The sequence below is a fragment of the Microcaecilia unicolor genome, chromosome 5, assembly GCF_901765095.1.
Source record: "Microcaecilia unicolor chromosome 5, aMicUni1.1, whole genome shotgun sequence".
NCBI lineage: Eukaryota > Metazoa > Chordata > Amphibia > Gymnophiona > Siphonopidae > Microcaecilia > Microcaecilia unicolor.
The window spans coordinates 190,181,931-190,201,456 of record NC_044035.1 but is presented as its reverse complement, the minus strand read 5'-3'; the positions used below and the strand labels follow the sequence as shown (position 1 = coordinate 190,201,456).

The following is a 19,526-nucleotide window of genomic DNA, read 5'->3' as shown; positions in this document are numbered from 1 at the left end:
GCAGCACCTGCAACCGTGGTGGTGGCACCTGGAACAATGGTTGGAGGAATGGCAGGGTTGGCAGCACCTGGATCAGTGGGCTGGGGGATGGCAGGGGCAACAGCACCTGGAATCATGGGTCCTGGACCGGAAGGAACAGGGACAGGTGACAGATCTACCGTACCGGAAATCTGTACAGATGTGGGCTTGGGTGGGGGGAAGTGGAGGTGTGGGATTCAGAAGGTGGGGTGGTATGGGTGTATATCCAACGGCAATGCCACAATTTAAAAGTTTGTTGGAAAGACCTGGCTCATATGGAGGCGGAGTCCCCTCATATGAAGGTACAGCCATGGGTGCAGTGTCATCCAAAGGTGGATGTACTGGGCTTTGGGTGTTGAGCAGAGGATTAGAATTACCTTCTTGCTCCCCCATAAGAATAAATTTGTCTATGGTATTGAGATCTTTATCTCTGGACTTCACTTTTTTATGGGAGTTGTTGTAAGTAATTAAACCACGTAATTTGGCAGGTTCAAAAAAGCTGGACACCGGCCAATCAAGGGTCTTATCCTTGGCATTCCAAACTTTGAACCATTTTTTACAGATACGGGTGAGAGCCTTTTTTTCGTTCTGGAAGAACTTTAGAATTGTGTCTAAGGGCTTGGGCTTGGTCATAGTCAGAAAAGTATATGGCACAAAGGGTGGTACAACTGGTGTTGTGTAATTATGTGCTTAACTTTATTACAGTGTGAAAGGGGTTTAATAGACTGACTAAATTTTCATTAGAAATTGATTCTAACAAAATGAAGTGAATTTTATACTTACCTGTCTTCAGAACTTTCCAGTGTGCAGGGATACTTCACAAAAGGGAAGGAAACCTGTGAATAAGTCTAAGTAAAAAGAAAAGGTTGCCTAGGGCAATTTCATAAAGGTACAATTATAGCTGAACCGGTCAAAAACAAAAAAGAAAATTACAATGTACACGCAAACAAAAAATCTCAATATTTGTTTGTAATAGTCAAGGTACTTAGCAAAACCCCGCGGTCTAAACCTGGCCAATCAATTAGTGTGTCCACTTATTGAGAGTACACTCAGGATCCATTACAAGACACTTAAGACAGGGTGGCTAAAGGTTACCTGTATTACAAAAAAAAAAAACCGCGGTTCACCTGGAACCGGAAGAAAAAAACCCTCAACCTCGGTCAGGAGATCGGACAAAAAAAAAACAAATCCTCAGTTACTCTGAACTGGACCCTCAGTTTCACTGGACTTGACCCTCAGCCTCTCTGGACTGGACAAACTCTCGGTCACAGTAGACCGGGGAAAAGAAGAACCCTCAGTTCCACACCTAGAACCGGAATAACCCTCAATTTAGACTGGAATACAAAAATATCCCTCAGTATTAAACTGGAACTCTTGGTCACCTTGACCAATATAAAACCTCTCGGCCAACTGTAGACCGGTGAACAAAAAAAACCTATTTAAAAAAAAAAAAAAGTAATGGTCAGCTAAAATTATAGTACCTGAATAAGGGCAACCCCCCAAAAAAAACTAACTATGGGTATTCACCAAGGGACATAGGGTCCAAACAGCTCTCTGTAATAAAGAGAGACCTCAAGAGAAACCCACAGCTCTGTAAGAAGACAGTAAAAAGTGTGTTTGAAATCAGCGTGTCTATCCTGCTTCAGTGAGTGTCTTTAGACAGCACAAGCAGGGCTGAATCAGTAAACAATGTATGGTTGGCCACTTGCCCAGAAACAAGACAAAGAAAATGTACTGTGCAATGGCCAGTCTCAAAAAATTGTCCTGCACAAGGCCTAAAACCCTCAAAAGTACCTTGGTAGAGGTTAGAAGGTGCTTCTTACTCCCTTTATTAGTACTGGGGAAAGCGCAGCAACCCACAGACTGTAAGAAGTCCGGAACCTGCACAAAGGGTGGGGTCAGTGTCCAGTAATTGGAAACTGGCTACTGCGTGACCCAGCTTAAAGTGGTAATTAGGGACCGCAGCCAGGGGAAGGCTGTTTGTGTATCAGAAAGTGCTGCCGAAGGAGGCAGACTGAAAATCTAGAGACAGGGAATCATAAATTTCATTGGCGTTAAGGGAAGGACCCTTGCATAAGTCCACCGTCGAGAATATGTTGAAAAAAAAAGTTGTACCAGTTTCGAGATAAAACTGGAGTTGAAAGATATGAAAAAGATAAGAGAGGGAGTTAGTTAGATGGATTTAGGAGCAATACAGTTGACAGAGGATAGACAGCGAGAAGTTAAAAAGAATACCTGTGTAAATGACTGTTTAACTTGTACCACTTCAGCATAGAACAGGGACAAAAAACGAACGGAAAAGGGGGAAAGAAAAAAAAATCACTTTCTGAGCTTTTAAAAGTGAACTGTAGAGCCTCCTCTGCCGAAGCAGTGCTGGACTGATAAGGCAGCTAAAGTGGGCAAGCTTCCCAGATTCTTATGTCCTTGAGATAGTGAACTACAGCACTTGTTAGGGAAAACTTTTAAAAGCTACAGAAAGAAATGGCAGTTTCGAGGGCCTGGATAAGGATATTAAAAAATATGAGAAAAAAGGGTTTAGAACTTACAGCTCTTCGGGCAATTTTAAATACATTTACAAAGGCAGATTCGAAGCCCAAGAGGGAGTAACCATCCTCTGCTACCAATATGTTTATTTTCTCAGAATCTGCCTTTGCTAATCAAGCAGCGGAAGCAGTGGCCCGTCTCATCTCTCTCTGGGCAAAGTTACATATGCCCTCCAAATATCTAGCTTTCCCAACCTTGAATCTGCTCATGACAGGCTTACACCGTCAGGCAGTATGGACCCTTGTAATTAGAAAGGAACCCAGTATGTAGTAGATATAATAAGATAGTTTATTACAATCTTACCAATGGTAATACAGGTAGGTTAAGCATTCACATAATGGAGCAGCATATCATGGCACGTCCTCTCTCTCTAGCCTTCTGGAGTCTTCCTTCTCTGGTCTTCTTCTCCTCTCGTCTCCTTCTTCTTCTCGTCTCGTCTGAACTAATACTCCTCAAACTGCTGCTTATATACAATTTTGGCCCTATTCATTTCAATGGACCCCAGCTGTCTCAACAGGGCTCCTAGCCCTTATCAGTTGATCAGAATGACTTCATATGTTCCCAAACCTTCCTGTAGCCCCCCCTTTGGATGTTCTCACCCGGGGTGCAGCTGACCCAGTACTATCTCTACATAACCATAGCAACCCTTGCTTATGACGTCTTGAAGGTGCCAATCTCAGGATTGTTTATAGAGTAGATTGCCCCCACCCTTGCCAGTTCTCAATTACCTCATTTCAGCACTTGCCACAGTGAAATGTAACTGTGTCAAAGGTGATCTCTGATTTTTACAGGCTAGCTCTCTTTTGTATCAGAGATGATTCTGATTTTAAGAAGCCTAGCTCTTATTATGAGCCATTGGCCTGTATTTTACTGAGAGCAAGGGCTAGCATAACTCTTCACCCCTTCTTTTTCTTTACTTTTAATCTATAATTGTACAAACAAAAGATAGATTTGTCCACCAACAGGGGATACTTTACAAAAATCATAACAAGAAAAACTTCAAATCAATAATAAGAAGAAGATCACCTGTCAAGCTCCCAAACAGGAATTGGAGATCCCAGAAACAAAAAGGATGACATATCCTATATAATAAAACGCACCTCCAACATTCTGAAGCTGACTGCATGGCTGAGGCATTCCTGCTCTCTGTATCCATCTCCTGAATTGACATCACGTACTTCCGGGTTCGTCACAAGCAGAAGTGACCAACCACATGAGGTTTCTCGGCTTCAGAATGTTGGAGGTGCATTCTATTAAATAGGATTGGTCAGTTCCTTGAAGCACAGCCAGAGCTCAGCGTCCTGCATAGTAATGCTCAGACACCAGAGAAGGGGGGGGGGGAGCCTGACACCAGAGAAAGGGAGGGAGGGGGGGCCTGACACCAGAGAGGGGGGGAGGTATCTCTGTCACACACACACTCTCTCTCTCTCTCTCACAGTCAATGTCTTTCTCTCTCACTCTCACACACTGTCTCTCACACACTCTGTTTCACACTGTATCACATTCACTCTCTATGTGTCACGTGGTCACTCACACAATCTCTTGGTCTCTTACACTCAGTCTCACAGAGAGTCTGTGTCACACACACACACACACACACACACTCTCTCTCTCGCACACTGTATCTGTGTGAAACACACTCTCTCTCTCTCACACTGTGTCTCACATACGCACTTGCACACACTCTCATTCTCACACACAGGGCCGTGCCAACACGGTAAGCGAGGTAAGCACCGCAGGGGGGCGCCTGCCTTCAAGGGCGCCGCTCTGCGGCGCTGCCGTCGAGTTCTATTTAAAAAGTTTTTAAAAATAGACCTTACCGCGCTGGTGCGCCGGTGACTATGCGCATGCGCTGCCTTCCCGTTCCTGGTGGTTTAATAAGGTCTTACTGCCAAGTCAGTCAGCGGATGAGTTTGGTTTCGCTTTAAGAGTCTAGCAGGCCCGGAAGTTCTAAACTGTTTGGAGACAGATGAGACGAATTGATTTCTTCAGAGCCCTGCGTGGGCTGTGGTTTCCAAAACTACTGACCCTGGTGTTGCCTTTGCTTCCACTCCCGGTCCTCGCTGCCCTTTGATTGATGATTTACCGGAGCGGTATCTGCATGTAACGAGGGGGCTGGTGTCCGGGTGAATCCAGAGGATCCTGGCTGCACTCTCTCTGTCCTTTACCTTTCGGTGGAGGCTTGGTCGTCGTGCGTACGATTCTCTCCGACTGGGGGAGAAGGGAGGTTTGTAGTCCCCCCCCCCCCCCGGTGGTTGTAGCAGGTGAGGCCCCCGATCCCCCCTTCCTCCAGCTCCCCACTCCGGGGTGGGTGTGTCGGCCAAGGCTTCTGCTGTTGTCCAGGTTTTGCTGATCGTGCTTGAAAGGGAGGAGGAGTAGTCAGTAATCTGTTTCTTATCTGCCCATCTGTGTCCCTGCTGCTCTTTTTTTTTTGGGGGGGGGGGGAAGGGGGTTAACTTTGTAGATAATGATGAAGAAAAAGCCAATTTGCTAAATAGATACTTTTGTTCTGTTTTCACTGAAGAAAATCCTGGGGAAGGACCACAAGGGACTGGCAAAAGTACACCTGAGAATGGAATGGATATAGCACCGTTCACGGAAGAGAGTGTGTATCAACAACTTGGAAAGCTAAAGGTGGACAAAGCCATGGGACCGGACGGGATCCACCCCAGAATATTGAGGGAGCTCAGAGAGGTTCTGGCGGGTCCTCTTAAAGATTTGTTTAATAAATCCTTGGAGACGGGAGTGGTTCCGAGGGCTTGGAAAACGGCGGAGGTGGTCCCTCTTCACAAAAGTGGTGATAGGGAAGAAGCTGGAAACTACAGGCCGGTAAGCCTCACTTCGGTTATTGGAAAAGTAATGGAAACGATGCTGAAGGAAAAGATAGTGAATTTCCTGGAAGCCAATAAGTTGCAAGATCCGAGACAACATGGTTTTACCAAAGGGAAATCGTGCCAAACGAATCTCATTGAATTCTTTGATTGGGTAACTGGAGAATTGAATCATCGACGTGCTATAGACGTAATCTACTTAGATTTTAGCAAAGCTTTTGACACGGTACCCCACAGGAGGCTCTTAAATAAACTCGATGGGCTGAAGATAGGTCCAGAAGTGGTGAACTGGATTAGGAACTGGTTGACGGACAGACGCCAGAGGGTGGTGGTGAATGGAGTTCGCTCGGAGGGAAAGGTGAGTAGTGGAGTGCCTCAGGGATCGGTGCTGGGGCCGATTCTGTTCAATATATTTGTGAGTGACATTGCCGAAGGGTTAGAAGGTAAAGTTTGCTTATTTGCGGATGATACTAAGATTTGCAACAGAGTGGACACCCGGGAGGGAGTGGAAAGCATGAAACAGGATGTGAGGAAGCTAGAAGAATGGTCTAAGGTTTGGCAATTAAAATTCAATGCGAAGAAATGCAAAGTGATGCATTTAGGGAGTAGAAACCCACAAGAGACATGCACACCGGAGCGGTATCTGCATGTAACGAGGGGGCTGGTGTCCGGGTGAATCCAGAGGATCCTGGCTGCACTCTCTCCGTCCTTTACCTTTCGCTGGAGGCTTGGTCGTCGTGCGTACGATTCTCTCTGGCTGGGGGAGAAGGGAGGTTTGTAGTACCCCCCCCCCCCCCCCCGGTGGTTGTAGCAGGTGATAGTATCCGAGGATCTGAAGGCGACGAAACAGTGTGACAAGGCGGTGGCCGTAGCGAGAAGGTTGCTAGGCTGTATAGAGAGAGGTGTGATCAGCAGAAGAAAGGAAGTGTTGATGCCCCTGTACAAGTCGTTGGTGAGGCCCCACCTGGAGTATTGTGTTCAGTTTTGGAGGCCGTACCTTGCGAAGGATGTTAAAAAAATGGAAGCGGTGCAAAGAAAAGCTACGAGAATGGTACGGGATTTGCATTCCAAAACGTATGAAGACAGACTTGCTGACCTGAACATGTATACCCTGGAGGAAAGGAGGAACAGGGGTGATAGGATACAGACGTTCAAATATTTGAAAGGTATTAATCCGCAAACAAATCTTTTCCGGAAATGGGTAGGCGGTAGAACGAGAGGACATGAAATGAGATTGAAGGGGGGCAGACTCAAAAAAGATGTCAGGAAGTATTTTTTCACAGAGAGGGTGGTGGACGCTTGGAATGCCCTCCCGCGGGAGGTGGTGGAGATGAAAACGGTAACGGAATTCAAACATGCGTGGGATATGCATAAAGGAATCCTGTGCAGTAGGATTGGATCCTCAGCAGCTTAGCCAAAATTGGGTGGTGGAGCAGGTGGGGGAAGAGGGGTTGGTGGTTGGGAGGTGAGGATAGAGGAGGGCAGACTTATACGGTCTGTGCCAGAGCCGGTGATGGGAGGCGGGACTGGTGGTTGGGAGGCGGGAAATACTGCTGGGCAGACTTGTATGGTCTATGCCCTGAAAAAGGCAGGTACAAATCAAGGTAAGGATACACATATGAGTTTATCTTGTTGGGCAGACTAGATGGACTGTGCAGGTCTTTTTCTGCCGTCATCTACTATGTTACTATGTAACTGTATGCTTGTTTAGTGTGTCACCAGGCGGAAAGCACCTTTCTCCAAACTGTGGAGCAGATGCATTTCTTAACAAAAGTGGGCTCCAGTGATTTTGCTCTGTCTCCTAATGAATCATGTCGTTCCTTTGATTTCTTGGGTTTATTGCTATTTAATTCTTAAAGTCTTTATATAAAATATAGTTTTAAATGAACAATATGTACAGAAATCGAGCTTATATCCGTTATTACAAACATAAGATCAGGGCAGGCTAAGATGATTCAACCAGCTTGATCAAACTGGCCTGTGCAGAAAGGCTGTGAAACTTTATTGCATCCTATGGATGCCTGGGAAGACTTTTAGTGCCCTGTTAAATAAACAAAAAAACAAAAGTTTTCCTACTTTTGTTAAGACTGGCTGCAGCAAATGAGGCAGTGATCGGATGGGTTACAACACCGCCACGTTTTGCATCAGTGTTTCTCAAAATCAGCAAAGAATAATGACTATGAAAATTATGGTCTTTGTTCTTGTAACTTCTTTTGAGAGGGAGGATGCATCTTCCAGGGTTGGTTCTCTTTTTTTTTTGTGTGTTTAACAAGTTGGCTGATGATCTAATGGGTTTTGCATTTGGTGTAACTGCACATAGAACATACAACAACCCCCCCCCCCCCCCCCCAATATATGTATAAAATTCTGGTTATAAATAATCCATGATTGTAATTCAGATTATAAAGTTAATATAAACCTTTTAGATAAAGTGTTATGTGCAGGAAACAGGCAGTGTTACTATCATTATGAGAAAGAGCAATAGAGAACTGAAGCACAAATTAACTCCAGATCAAGTAACATCAAGGCAAATAATAGGCCAGTCAACAGACCTTCCAACTATCAGTAAATTAACTTACAGCAAGAAAGGAGAAAAAAAAAAGACACGTCTGTCAATAAATTCATATGTAAGTGAAGAAGCCGCATTGAGCCTGCATTGTGTAATTAATAATAGTGATTCCCAAACTTTTCCCAATGGCAGAGCTCATAAAATATATATTTTTCATACATGAGGAACCCTCAGTTCATGTAAACATATATATGTTCATACAGACAGTTTCTACAATCTAATTTCTCGAGGAACCCCTGAAGAGAGTTCATGGAACGCGGTTTGGGAATCACTGATTTAACCTCTTTTTATCTTTAGCAGAAGGATTATATTCATATTTTATCTTTAGGGAAACTATACAGTGCATGTGTCCTAATTTACAAGAAACAATCTAGTCTTGTAAAGGTAATAGTCACCTTCTTTGTTACTTTAAGGATAATTATTTTTTAAAAAGCCCCATAGCTATGTCCCATAGCCTATGTGCATGCGCTGCTGCTGCCTTCTCTCGCGCAGCGCTCGGCTCTTTGGCACTGCCCAGCTCTTCCACACACCTTGGAGCCTCGCTCGCGGATGCGGAGCACATTGCCAGGCAAGTCCGACCATCCATAAAGGGACCGATGCTATATTGTACTGATCTAGAAATGGGAATGACGAGTGAGGTAATTAAATTTGCAGATGATGCAAAACAATTCAAAGCTGTTAAAATGCATGCGGATTGTGAAAAATCGCAGGAAGACCTTAGGAAGTTGGAAGACTGGGAATCCTAATAGCAGATGAGATTTAATGTTGGCAAGTGCAAAGTGATAAACTTGCTGAAACTGATTATGAACAGCTCCACACGGGGGGGGGGGGGGGGGGGGGGGGGCGCCAACTGATAGTCTGCAGGGGGGCACCAGAGACCCTAGGCACGGCCCTGCTCACACACACACTCTCTCTCTCTCACAGACACACTCGCACCCAGACTCACTCTCTCTCTCACACACACACACACACACTCACACAAAGTCACTCTCACATACACTCTCTCAAACATACACACTCCGAGGAAAACCTTGCTAGCGCCCGTTTCATTTGTGACAGAAACGGGCCTTTTTTACTAGTAATATAGAAATGGTATGGAATTTGTGTTGCAAATCATATGAGAAGAGACTTGCCGACCTGAACATGCAAACCTTGGGGGAAAGGAGAAACAGGGGTGACATGATACAGACGTTCAAATATTTGAAAGGTGTTAATCCGCAAACAAACCTTTTCCGGAGATGGGAATGTGGTAGAACTAGAGGACATGAATTGAGGTTGAAGGGGGGCAGACTCAGGAGTAATGTCAGGAAGTATTTTTTCACGGAATAGACTTCCTGAGCTGGTACGTCAAGCTCCATCTCTGGCTGTCTTCAAATCTAAGCTAAAAGCCCACCTTTATGATGCTGCTTTTAACTCCTAACCCTTATTCACTTGTTCAGAACCCTTATTTTATCATCCTCACTTTAATATTCCCTTATAGAGATAATTAGATTGTCCTAATTAGATTGTAAGCTCTGTCGAGCAGGGACTGCTCTTCATGTTCAAATGTACAGCGCTGCGTACGTCTAGTAGCGCTTTAGAAATGATAAGTAGTAGTAGTAGGTGGCAAAGGGAGCAGGTTTGGTAGACATTTTTATTCAACACTGCCCAGAACAGAGGGGATGTACATATTTTAGGGGTGAACACAGGAGTAGAATAGACAGGATCTTTATGAAAGAAGGAGCTTGTGTGAGGATACCAAACACACAAGTGGCAGATGGTACGGACCACTTGATGGTGGAAGCCTGTCTGGGAGGGACAGCAGCTTATCAGGAAGGGAAGGGCTTGTAGAAGCTAAATGCAAGTTTGTTAACGAAGGAAGAGGTTGTACAAAGGTACGAGGAATTTCTGGAGGACCAAATGTCTATTATGGAAGGCTTTGAGTTTATAGGTGACTGGTGGGAAATGTGTAAGAAACGAAAACAAAAGTTTTTTTAAAAATTAGGGGAAGAATATCAAGGGAGGAGAATCAGATCAAGTGCAGTATTGCGGAGGAAACTGGATAGGATGATTTCTGACCACAAGGACCCAGAGCAGATAAAAGAATTACAAGAGCCGTTAAAAGGCCTGCAGTATGATAGGTGGGAATTTTTAAAAATGGAAAGGGACTACGGGAAGTTTGTTTCTCCAGATCTGTATCAGAGCTGTAAGCAGAAATCCGGGGCGAGCAGGGTTTGGGGCTTGAGGGACAAGGAAGGTATACTCTGGGAGGCTCAGGAGGGGATCCTGCAAGCAGCCAAGCAATTTTATGAGGGTTTTTTTTCAAGACAGGAAATTCCAGAACAGGTTTAGAAACAATATGTGGCAGAAACACTGAGAGAGGAAAGGATGCAGGTGGAATTGGACATAGTTGCTCCCTGGGAGGTAAGGAAAATAGAGAAAGCAATCATATACATAGTAACATGGAGGGGAATAATCGAACGGCGCCAGCGAAATACATGGCTGGCGATGTATTTTGGCGGCGCCGCAAACAGCTGGCCAGACCCATATTTTCAAAAAAGATGGCCGGCCATCTTTTGTTTCGATAATACGGTTCCGGCCAGCAAAATGCATAGGATTTGGCCGAGGTTTGAGATGGCCGGCTTTGTTTTTTAGCGATAATGGAAAGTTATGTTGGCCATCTCAAACCCCGGCCAAATTCAAGGCATTTGGCCGTGGGAGGAGCCAGCACACCAACCGGGCTCCCTAGGGGTCACTGCGGTGGACTTCAGAAAAGCTCCCACGTGCATAGCTCCCTTACTTTGGGAGTTGAGCCCCCCAACCCCCCCCAACCCACTACCCACAAATGTACTGCACCCACTAAAACTGCTCCAGGGACCTGCATACAGCCTCTAGGACTTATTGCTGCTGTATAACTTTGGCACACCAGTTCACACCTGAAGACTAATCTCTCTGAAAAAGTCCTTTCTTGAAATAACCACGTTTACTCACAGTTAACTGCAGATCAGGGGTTGTGCCCCACTGGCAAAGAGTCCCCTGGTACTAAGATTAGCAGTAGGTCAGAGCTGGCACAATGGTGTACAATGCCCTCTTTCAGCACCATTCAAGGTTAGAAGTACGTTCTCTGACGTGGGTAACACAGGAAAGGGATCTAAAACTGTCTTACAAAAATGGCCACTACCGCATGGACTACAACAGGAAACAAAACAGGGCACACTCTGACCCAGTAAGCAGGGGGAAGGCTCAGGCCCACCCAACAGTTGTACACATTTAGCGGTAGCTGGTGGGGATCCCAATGTCCACCAGCTGAATACATCCCCCTGATAGTAATTAAAACGCTGCTCTCCACGATACTGGCACCTGCGCATGCTCAGTTTTCAGCGCATGCCTACTGCAGACTGCCAAGTTGGAAAGAAGCATTTTCCCGCCAGCTCAGATATTTTTCTGGTGGGGGTTGGGAAGAACATTTGGTGCCCACCCATTTCTTGCCTAGGCCCACCCAAAATCTGTTGTCTGGCTACACCCCTGGTATACCTTACCTTGATTTGTACCTGTCTTTTTCAGTCTGCCCAGTACTATCCCCGCCTCCCAACCACCAGCCCCGCCTCCCACCACCAGCTCTGGCACAGACCATATAAGTCTGCCCAGCACTATCCCCGCCTCCCAACCACCAGCCCCGCCTCCCACCACCGGCTCTGCCACCCATTCTCGGCTAAGCTCCTGAGGATCCATTCTTAGCTAAGAAAAAGACCCCAGGCCCAGACGGATTGCATGCAGAATACTATCGGACAAAAGACAGCTAGCACCTTTGTTAGTCAAAGTATTTGAGGAGGCAGCAGGGAAAGGGGAACTCCCCTAGTCTTTGAAGGGGGCTGCATTGATCCTTCTTTCCAAAGGGGAGGATCAAGTGCAGCTGGCCAATTGGAGACCAATAGCATTGCTAAATCTAGACAGGAAACTTATGGCCAAAGTTTTGGCAGAGAGATTGAGGGGAGTGTCCCCTTGTCTGTTGTCTCCCTCGCAAATGTGTGGGGTGCCGGGGAGGGGAGTCTTGGAGGCGGCTGCGACAGTGAGGGAAGGAGTGGAGAGGAGCAAGCTGGAAGAAAAGGGGCGAGTCCTATTAACTGACCAGGAAAAGGCATTTGATAGGGTGCAGCATGAATACTTATGGGAAGTGTTGAAGCAATACGGAATACCATCACAGTTTATTCATTGGTGAGGACTTTGTACCAGGGGGCTATGCTCCATGCTGATCAATGGTTGGCTGGGGAAGGAATTTCCAGTATCAGCGGGAGTATGACAGGGATGCCCACTTAGCCCCCTCCTCTATGTCTTCGAGATCAACCCATTCGTGAGGAGATTGGAAGCGGGAGGAGAGGGCGGGTCCTTGACAGGACTCACATTAGGCAAAGATCAGGTCCTGAGGACAGTGGTATATGCAGATGATATCACTTTATGGGTGGCAAAGAAGGAAGAGGTGGGGAGTCTGAGCTCGAAAATGACAGAATACTCAAATGTATCAGGATCTAAAGTGAACAGAGGAAAGTGCCACTCGCTGTGGCTTGGCTCTGAGGAGCACAAGTTCCAGCTGGAGGGGGAGGGGGTTCCTGACACAGAAGAAAGGGTAAGGGTATTAGGGATCGAATTTCAGAAGGCAGGAGATGATGTGCACAATTGGGATTGAAGTTAAAAGAGGCCCGGGAGAAGGTTGAAAGATGGAAGTTCTGGAGAATAAGTTTTCAAGAGAGGATTTGCCTCATGAAGACCTTCCTCCTGCCCATTTTCCTGCATGTTAGCTACATTTGGTTGTTGCCAGAGAAACTGTACACAGCATTACTTAGTATCTTCTTCCAAATGCTGTGGGGAAATCGTTTGAACATGCTGAAAAGGGACGTGACATACCTTCCCAGGGTAAAAGGCAGCCTGGGGATGGTCAATCCTGTGCTCTTCCTGACTTTATTATTTGTCCAATTTAATTTGGGGGCAATGTTAAGACAGAACCCTCCAGGGTGGGCGGAAAATATGGAAAAGGGGTGGGAGAGGGTCTGGACAAGGTGGAAAGGGGGAGGGTCAGTGAAGGGGGTGAGTGCAGGAAAAAAGGAGGATAGCGGATTATCAGAAAGGATTGGTTAGGGTAGTGAATAGGTGGGGGATCACAGCAAGTGATAGGAAGGCTATGGGGGAAAGAATTCTACATCAGTATTTTTGTCCAGAAGTTAGCGTCAGGGATTGCCCAGGAACAGTAATAAAGAAGGGTGTGGAAATCTTAAACATGAACAGGTTCCCACATAAGTTTTTTGATCTCACCTGGCTGGCCTTTCAAGGAAAGCTGTTTGTGAGGGGAAATTTGAAATGCAGGAAGCTGGAGGAAAGAAATTGTTCCAGAGAGGAGTGTGGGCAGAAGACAGAAACAATGGGTCACTTGTTGAGGGAATGCCCCTTCAACCAGGAGGTGGGGAAAAAGTGTCTTGGGTCTTGGGAATTCCTAGTTTTCAGTCTTTTTCCTATGCAGAATGGGTGTACGGTTGTTATCGACCAGGACTGTACCAGCATACTGGGACATTATTTGTGATCATTGCTATTTTGAAATACTTCTTGTGGATGGCCAGGTGCCAATTGACATTACAGAAAAGTTTACTGTCAGTGGACACAGTGGTGGGGGATGTGCTGCGGGAGGTTTTTTCTGGCATGTTTGGAGCAGGAGAGGCTTGGGAGGGGGAGGTGGGAAGGGTATTGGAAGCATGTAGGGTTGAAACTTGATTAGAGAGGTATGTTTTTGTTATTTTAGTGGTTTTAGTTTTCTTTTTGAACTTTTGTATAAAAGTAGGTTTGTTGTAATTGGTTGCAAGTTTCTCCAATAAAAACATTCCCTAACTACTGCTTTGCTTTGCTTTGTTTGTTGCTTTGTAAGTGTGTAGCCTACTGTGTCTTTCAGGCTCTGGGTGATTGCATGTCCTAGCAGTTAGCTGGCCGTGACCGTGGCACTCCCACTTCCCACTCCCGGAACTAGAGGTGCCATCACCATTCTTTGTTGATAAAAGCTCACTGCGTTTGTGGCGCATGCCATATGGTTTCTGCTACTCCATGCACACCCTGAGTGTGCACCTCTTTTACATCTTGCCATGTCGATAATTTTGTGTTGGTGCGGTTTTTGCTTAGTCTTTCTCTGCAGATTTTATTAGTTGAGCCAGCAGTTTCTGTGAGTTCCATTCCGGTACTTTGGGGCCGACGGATGGTTCGGCAGCACTGTCCCGCTCACACTCAGATGAGAACATTGATTCCTCTACCAAGCTTTGGAACGCCAGTAATTCAGTCTCAATCAGTAGAATTGTCAGACCATCATGTAGGCTTATTGAACTTTTGTTCCCTGAGCGGTAAGTCTCATTTAGTTAAAGACTTATTTCTTGCTTATCATCTTGACATTTTATATCTTGTGGAGACTTGGTTGGAGGATTCCGATCTGGCATGTCTGAATCAATCAATTCCGCCTGGCTATTCTGTTCATTATTAGACTAGACAGGGTAAGAAAGGGGGTGACTAAGCAATAATCTTCACTCTTCTCTTACTGTATACTGCCAGAACTACACAACTGTGGGCCTGACTGAATGTTTGTATGTTTGAGTATCTCTTTACACCTGGAACTGCTGCTATTGTACCAGCCTCCTCTAATTACTTCCAGCTCCTTAGAGGATTTGAAAGCCATTATTACCTCCTATGCTCTTAAAACTTCGGCTCATATTGCCTTAGGCAACCTTAACCTTCATCTTGAAGATTCTTCTGTACCATTTGTACATGACTTTACTACATTCTTGGGAGATGTGGATCTATCCTCCCATTTACAGACATCAGTACACGATGCCAGCCACATGTTAGATGTAGTCTTTTCTTCAAATAATGAATCCTTGACACTTTTGTTTCCAGTTCTTCACAGCTTCCTTATTCTGATCACCAGCTTATGCTTTTTAACTCTGTTTGTAAGAAACACCCTAAGACACATCCTTCCAAATACACTTTTACTAGGTGGCTGGAAGCAATTATGACTGACTCATTCTCTAGCATGGACTGTAGATTATGAGTTCATCTTGCTTCAATTCTTCCTTCTAATAGCGGTTCTAGGAAAGAACCGTGGTTCCAAGATTCTTTGAAACTAATTCAGTGTCAACTGACACACTGTGAGCAGCTCTGGCGGAAATATGGGACACACACTCATTATCTGAAGTTTAAAGACTTGTCACACCATTGCAAGCTTGAGATTCATGTCGTAAAGAACTGTTATTTTTCTGCTCTAAATTATAGAGCTCCAAATACTCAGCAATTATATTCTATTTTTCATGCTTTAATTGACACCGCCACAAAGCTGCCAGCCACCTACTCATTTTATAGCCAATGATTTGGCTACTCAATTTTCTCTCAGAATTCACTCACTATGAGGGGCTTTGGAAAGTTCCTCCCAGAATTGCACACTGCCATCAACTCCATCACTTAAGCTATCCCCTTCGTCCCCAACATCACTGCCTTCTTCTGAGGGGAAACTGTTTAACAGAAACATACCGTAACATAAGAGTAGCCCAGTATCCTGTTTCCAAATGTTATGATCCTGCTGGGACAAGCATGGTAGAGACAGGGTCTCGGTCCTGATTGGCTGTGTCAGGGATTGGGCTGATGTCTGAGGCAGATGATGTCAGATGCCAAACCCTATTTAAGCCTACCTCTGCTTGTATAGCAGAAACATGCAGGCAGCTGCAAAGGCTGCCTGCTTGTGCTTCCTACCTCTTACCTCCTGGCGCCCCCCTCCCAGCCGAGCCCTACCCCCTCATTTTTTTAAATTTCACTGGTGGTCCAGTGGACCCCAATATCCACCCCCCCTAAACACACACACAAATCTTTTTTTTTTTAAATTTAATTTCCCTGATGATCCAGTGGAACCTGACCACCCCGGTCCTCCTTGAATCCTTTGTAAAAAAAAATTTCCCTGGTGGTCCAGTGGACCCTGACCTTCCTCTCTGTGGCTACCCCAAATCTTTTTTTAAAATATTCCTTGGTGGTCCAATGAACTGGACCCCTTCCCTCCAGGCATGCATACACACCCTTCCTGGTCCCATTTGCAGTCCCATCCCAACCCCACCCGCACCCCTCCCTGTACCTTTACAAGGTGGAGGCAGGAGGGCAGGAGTAACAGCTCCTCCCTCCTGCCTTGGGCCTGCCCAGAACAAAATAGTGACGCCCAGGCCCTGCCCAGTGCATTCTGGGATGTACTGGGCAGGGCTAAGCACCATATAAGGAATAAAACTCCTTATATGGGCAGGGCCTAGGTGCTGCCATTTTGTTCCAGGTGGGCCCGATTCAGGAGCTCTGGACTGGACTATGATATCCAGGGGTTGAGTTTATCCAAAGGTTGCATATTGTGGACACTTATCACATCTAGGACGGGAACCTTTGTTTCCAAAAGAAGTCATTTTACCCTTGAAACGCCATTCTTTGTGATTTGATTTAATGGTAGAGGTATTTTTATTGCCCTTAAGCTAGGGTGCACCGTTTTCTCTGGGTTCATTTGTCTATCTCTTGCCTTCCAGCCTCTCAGGGAATCGTTTCGGGGTTATCTGTCCACCTGGCCTGCTTATGGAGCTTCAGAGACAATTTTAAATCGACGAAAACCATGTACCGCTTCTGATCCAAGGTGCTATGGGTAAGGAGAGGAAGAATTTATCACTAGTGCATTATCACTCAGTACATTAGCACATCCAAAACCGTTGACTTTGATTTTAGGGTTTAAAGCCACAGTGCCACTTAACTGCTCAGATATAATCAAGTTTCAATGAGACATACACAGACCAATACTCAGAATCTAATGCTGGCGCTAGAGGTGATTAGTGGCAGAATAGCACTGGTGTTAAGCTGCTTTACAATGGTTAGAGGGCTCTAGTGCCAGATACAACCCGCCCTCCAAAATTAGTGCAAATGATCTTTAATATCCATTTGCATACATTTAAATAAGGGTAATCTGGTATTTCCCCTCATGCTCAGAGAACAGCGCAGAAAATAATGCTGGCCCTAATGCTGGAAACCTACCTCCAGCTTGGAGCTGGCAGTAGGGTGCTTGAAGGGAGGGTTTTCACTCTAACATCCACTGGTTTTGCCCATACAAGCCTCTAAGAGCTGGTACTGAGCCAAACGAGCCAGGAGGGACAAAGCCTGAAGCTTGTTTGGGCAACAATCAAAATCCTGTTGCTGCGAAAATTCACAGGATCTTTGCAGGAGAGGGAGAGATTTTAAAAGTGCAGTAGCCTAATGGTTAGTGCAGTGGGCTTTGATCCTGACAATCTGGGTTCAATTCCCACTGCAGCTCCTTGTGATCTTTGGCAAGTCACTTAAATCTCCATTGCCCCAGGTATTAAAAAAGAAAAGAAAAGAAGATTGTGAGCCCTCTAGGGACAGAGAAAAAGTACCTGCATATAACGTGTACAGCACTGTGTACAGCGCTGCGTACATCTAGTAGCACTATAGAAATGACTAGTAATCTCACAAAGCTCAGCACAGGCTCTCTTCTCCCCAGTTTGACTGAGAAATGTACGTCAGCATGGTTTATGCTTGATAAAACAGACCAGGAAATATGACTTATGTCAGATAAGTTAACCCCTGAGCCAACAAAGATAAGTTCAATATCTAATATAATAATTTTCTCCTCTAACGTTCCAATGAGGCTACCTGCGCCCGTAACCATCTCCTGACGTCACTCTCCAACGTTCTCCGTCGTCACTCTCCTCCAACGTTCTCCGTCCCTCCCAGTTCCAGGACCCCCCCCTCCCAGTTCCACGGTCGTTGGCCCTCCCTCCCTTCAAGTTCCAGGCACCCTCCCTCCGCTTTTAAAAACTCATCTTCACTTACCGCATCGGGGTTACGGCAGCCAGGAACAGCGGTACAAAGCGTGCAGGCTCGGCCCTTCTCTCTCTGTCAGCTCTGGTCCCGCCCTCATTTCCTGTTTCCGCAAGGGCGGGACCAGAGCTGAGAGACAGAGAAGGCCCGAGCCTGCACGCTTTGTACCGCTGTTGCCGGCCACCGTAGCCCCGACGTGGTAAGTGAAGATGAGTTTTTAAAAGCGGAGGGAGGGTGCCTGGAACTTGAAGGGAGGGAGGGCCGACAACCGTGGAAGTGGGGGGGGGGGAGCCTGGAACTGGGAGGGAGGGAGGGACGGAGAAACACACGCATTAAAGTAACAGAAGGTACAGCTTATTTAAAAAAACACAACTTTAAAAGATGCTCACTCTCAATGTCTGTATATGAAACTCGGAGGGAGGGAGGGGACGACCCTGAAAGTGGGAGGGAGGGGGCCCCCTGGCACACACTCTCATTCTCACACACACACTCTCTCTTTCACAGACACACTTGCACCCAGTGACACACTCTCTCTGTCACGCACACATACTCACACATTCACTCTCTCTCACACAGTCACTCTCACACACACTCTTTCAAACATACACACTCCGAGGAAACCCTTGCTCGCGCCCGTTTCATTTGTGTCAGAAACGGGCCTTTTTTACTAGTTATTAATTAAGATAAAATTCAATAAGTGAAAGAAAAAAATTAGTAGGATGAAAGACTGGTGAAAATGATGGTGCTTAATTCTTGATGGCATAAGCTGAGACCATTAAGTTGCAATGCTCAGGTCTTGTTTCACTATCACTTTTGCTGGTTATAAAGTTTATTGCCATTTATGGAAAGGTTTATCAGAACTGTACTAGTAGCACATATATTATGAAGGCCTCTACAATGCCAGGCATATTGTGAAGTAATATAAAACCTACAAAAGTCACTCAGCAGTTATAGAGCAAATTGATTATATCAAAACAGCACTGACTTCTGGGAGTTACACAACAAGGGCCTACCTAGGAAAGGCAACACTTTAAACACTGCAGTGAGCACTAGGACATCAATATTATTATTTGAGTTGCAGCGTACCCTAATGGTTAGATAAGCAAGCTGACAACCAGGAAAGCCTGGTTAAAATCCCACTGTGGCTTCCTGTGACTTTGGGCAAGTGACTTAATCCTCCATTGCCTTAGCTTAGGCTGTGAGCCCTTCAGGGACAGGGGAATATGTACTGTACCTGAATGTTCTCCGAGGACAAGCAGGCTGCTTGTTCTCACGACTGGGTGACGTCCGCGGCAGCCCCCACCAACCGGAAAAAAGCTTCGCGGGACGGTCGGGACGCAGGGCACGCCCACCGCGCATGCGCGGCCGTCTTCCCGCCCGTGCGCGACCGCTCCCGCCAGTTCCTTTTTTTCCGCGACTGGAGAGAGTTGTGCTTTTGCCACTCTCTCTGTTTTCAGCCGCCGGATTTTCTCGATCGCGTTTACGCGGATCGTCGCTTTGCTTCTGGTTACCGTACGGTTTCCCTTTTTGTTTCAAAAACAAACAAAAAAAAAAAAACCTGCGCGTGTGGAGCACGCGCTCCCCTTTTTCCCTCGCTTCTAGCGGGGACGCCACGTTGCGGCCTAGTGGTCGCTCGGTCGTTTCTTTTTCCGTGGTGTGATTCCAGCCACCATTGACGACTTTGACTTCGCCGACGCGATTTTTCCGTCGAT

The 19,526-nt window shown here is 46.0% G+C and overlaps 1 protein-coding gene across 1 annotated transcript in view; it reads left to right on the top strand.

Moving 5' to 3' along the window:
• TSNAXIP1 (translin associated factor X interacting protein 1) overlaps positions 1-19,526 on the top strand; it is a 1,164,230-nt gene that overhangs the window by 118,701 nt on the left and 1,026,003 nt on the right. The window contains exon 3 of the mRNA XM_030203665.1: positions 16,515-16,627. Within this exon, the coding sequence (XP_030059525.1) occupies positions 16,515-16,627 (113 nt within the window). The remainder of the gene's footprint in view (positions 1-16,514; positions 16,628-19,526) is intronic.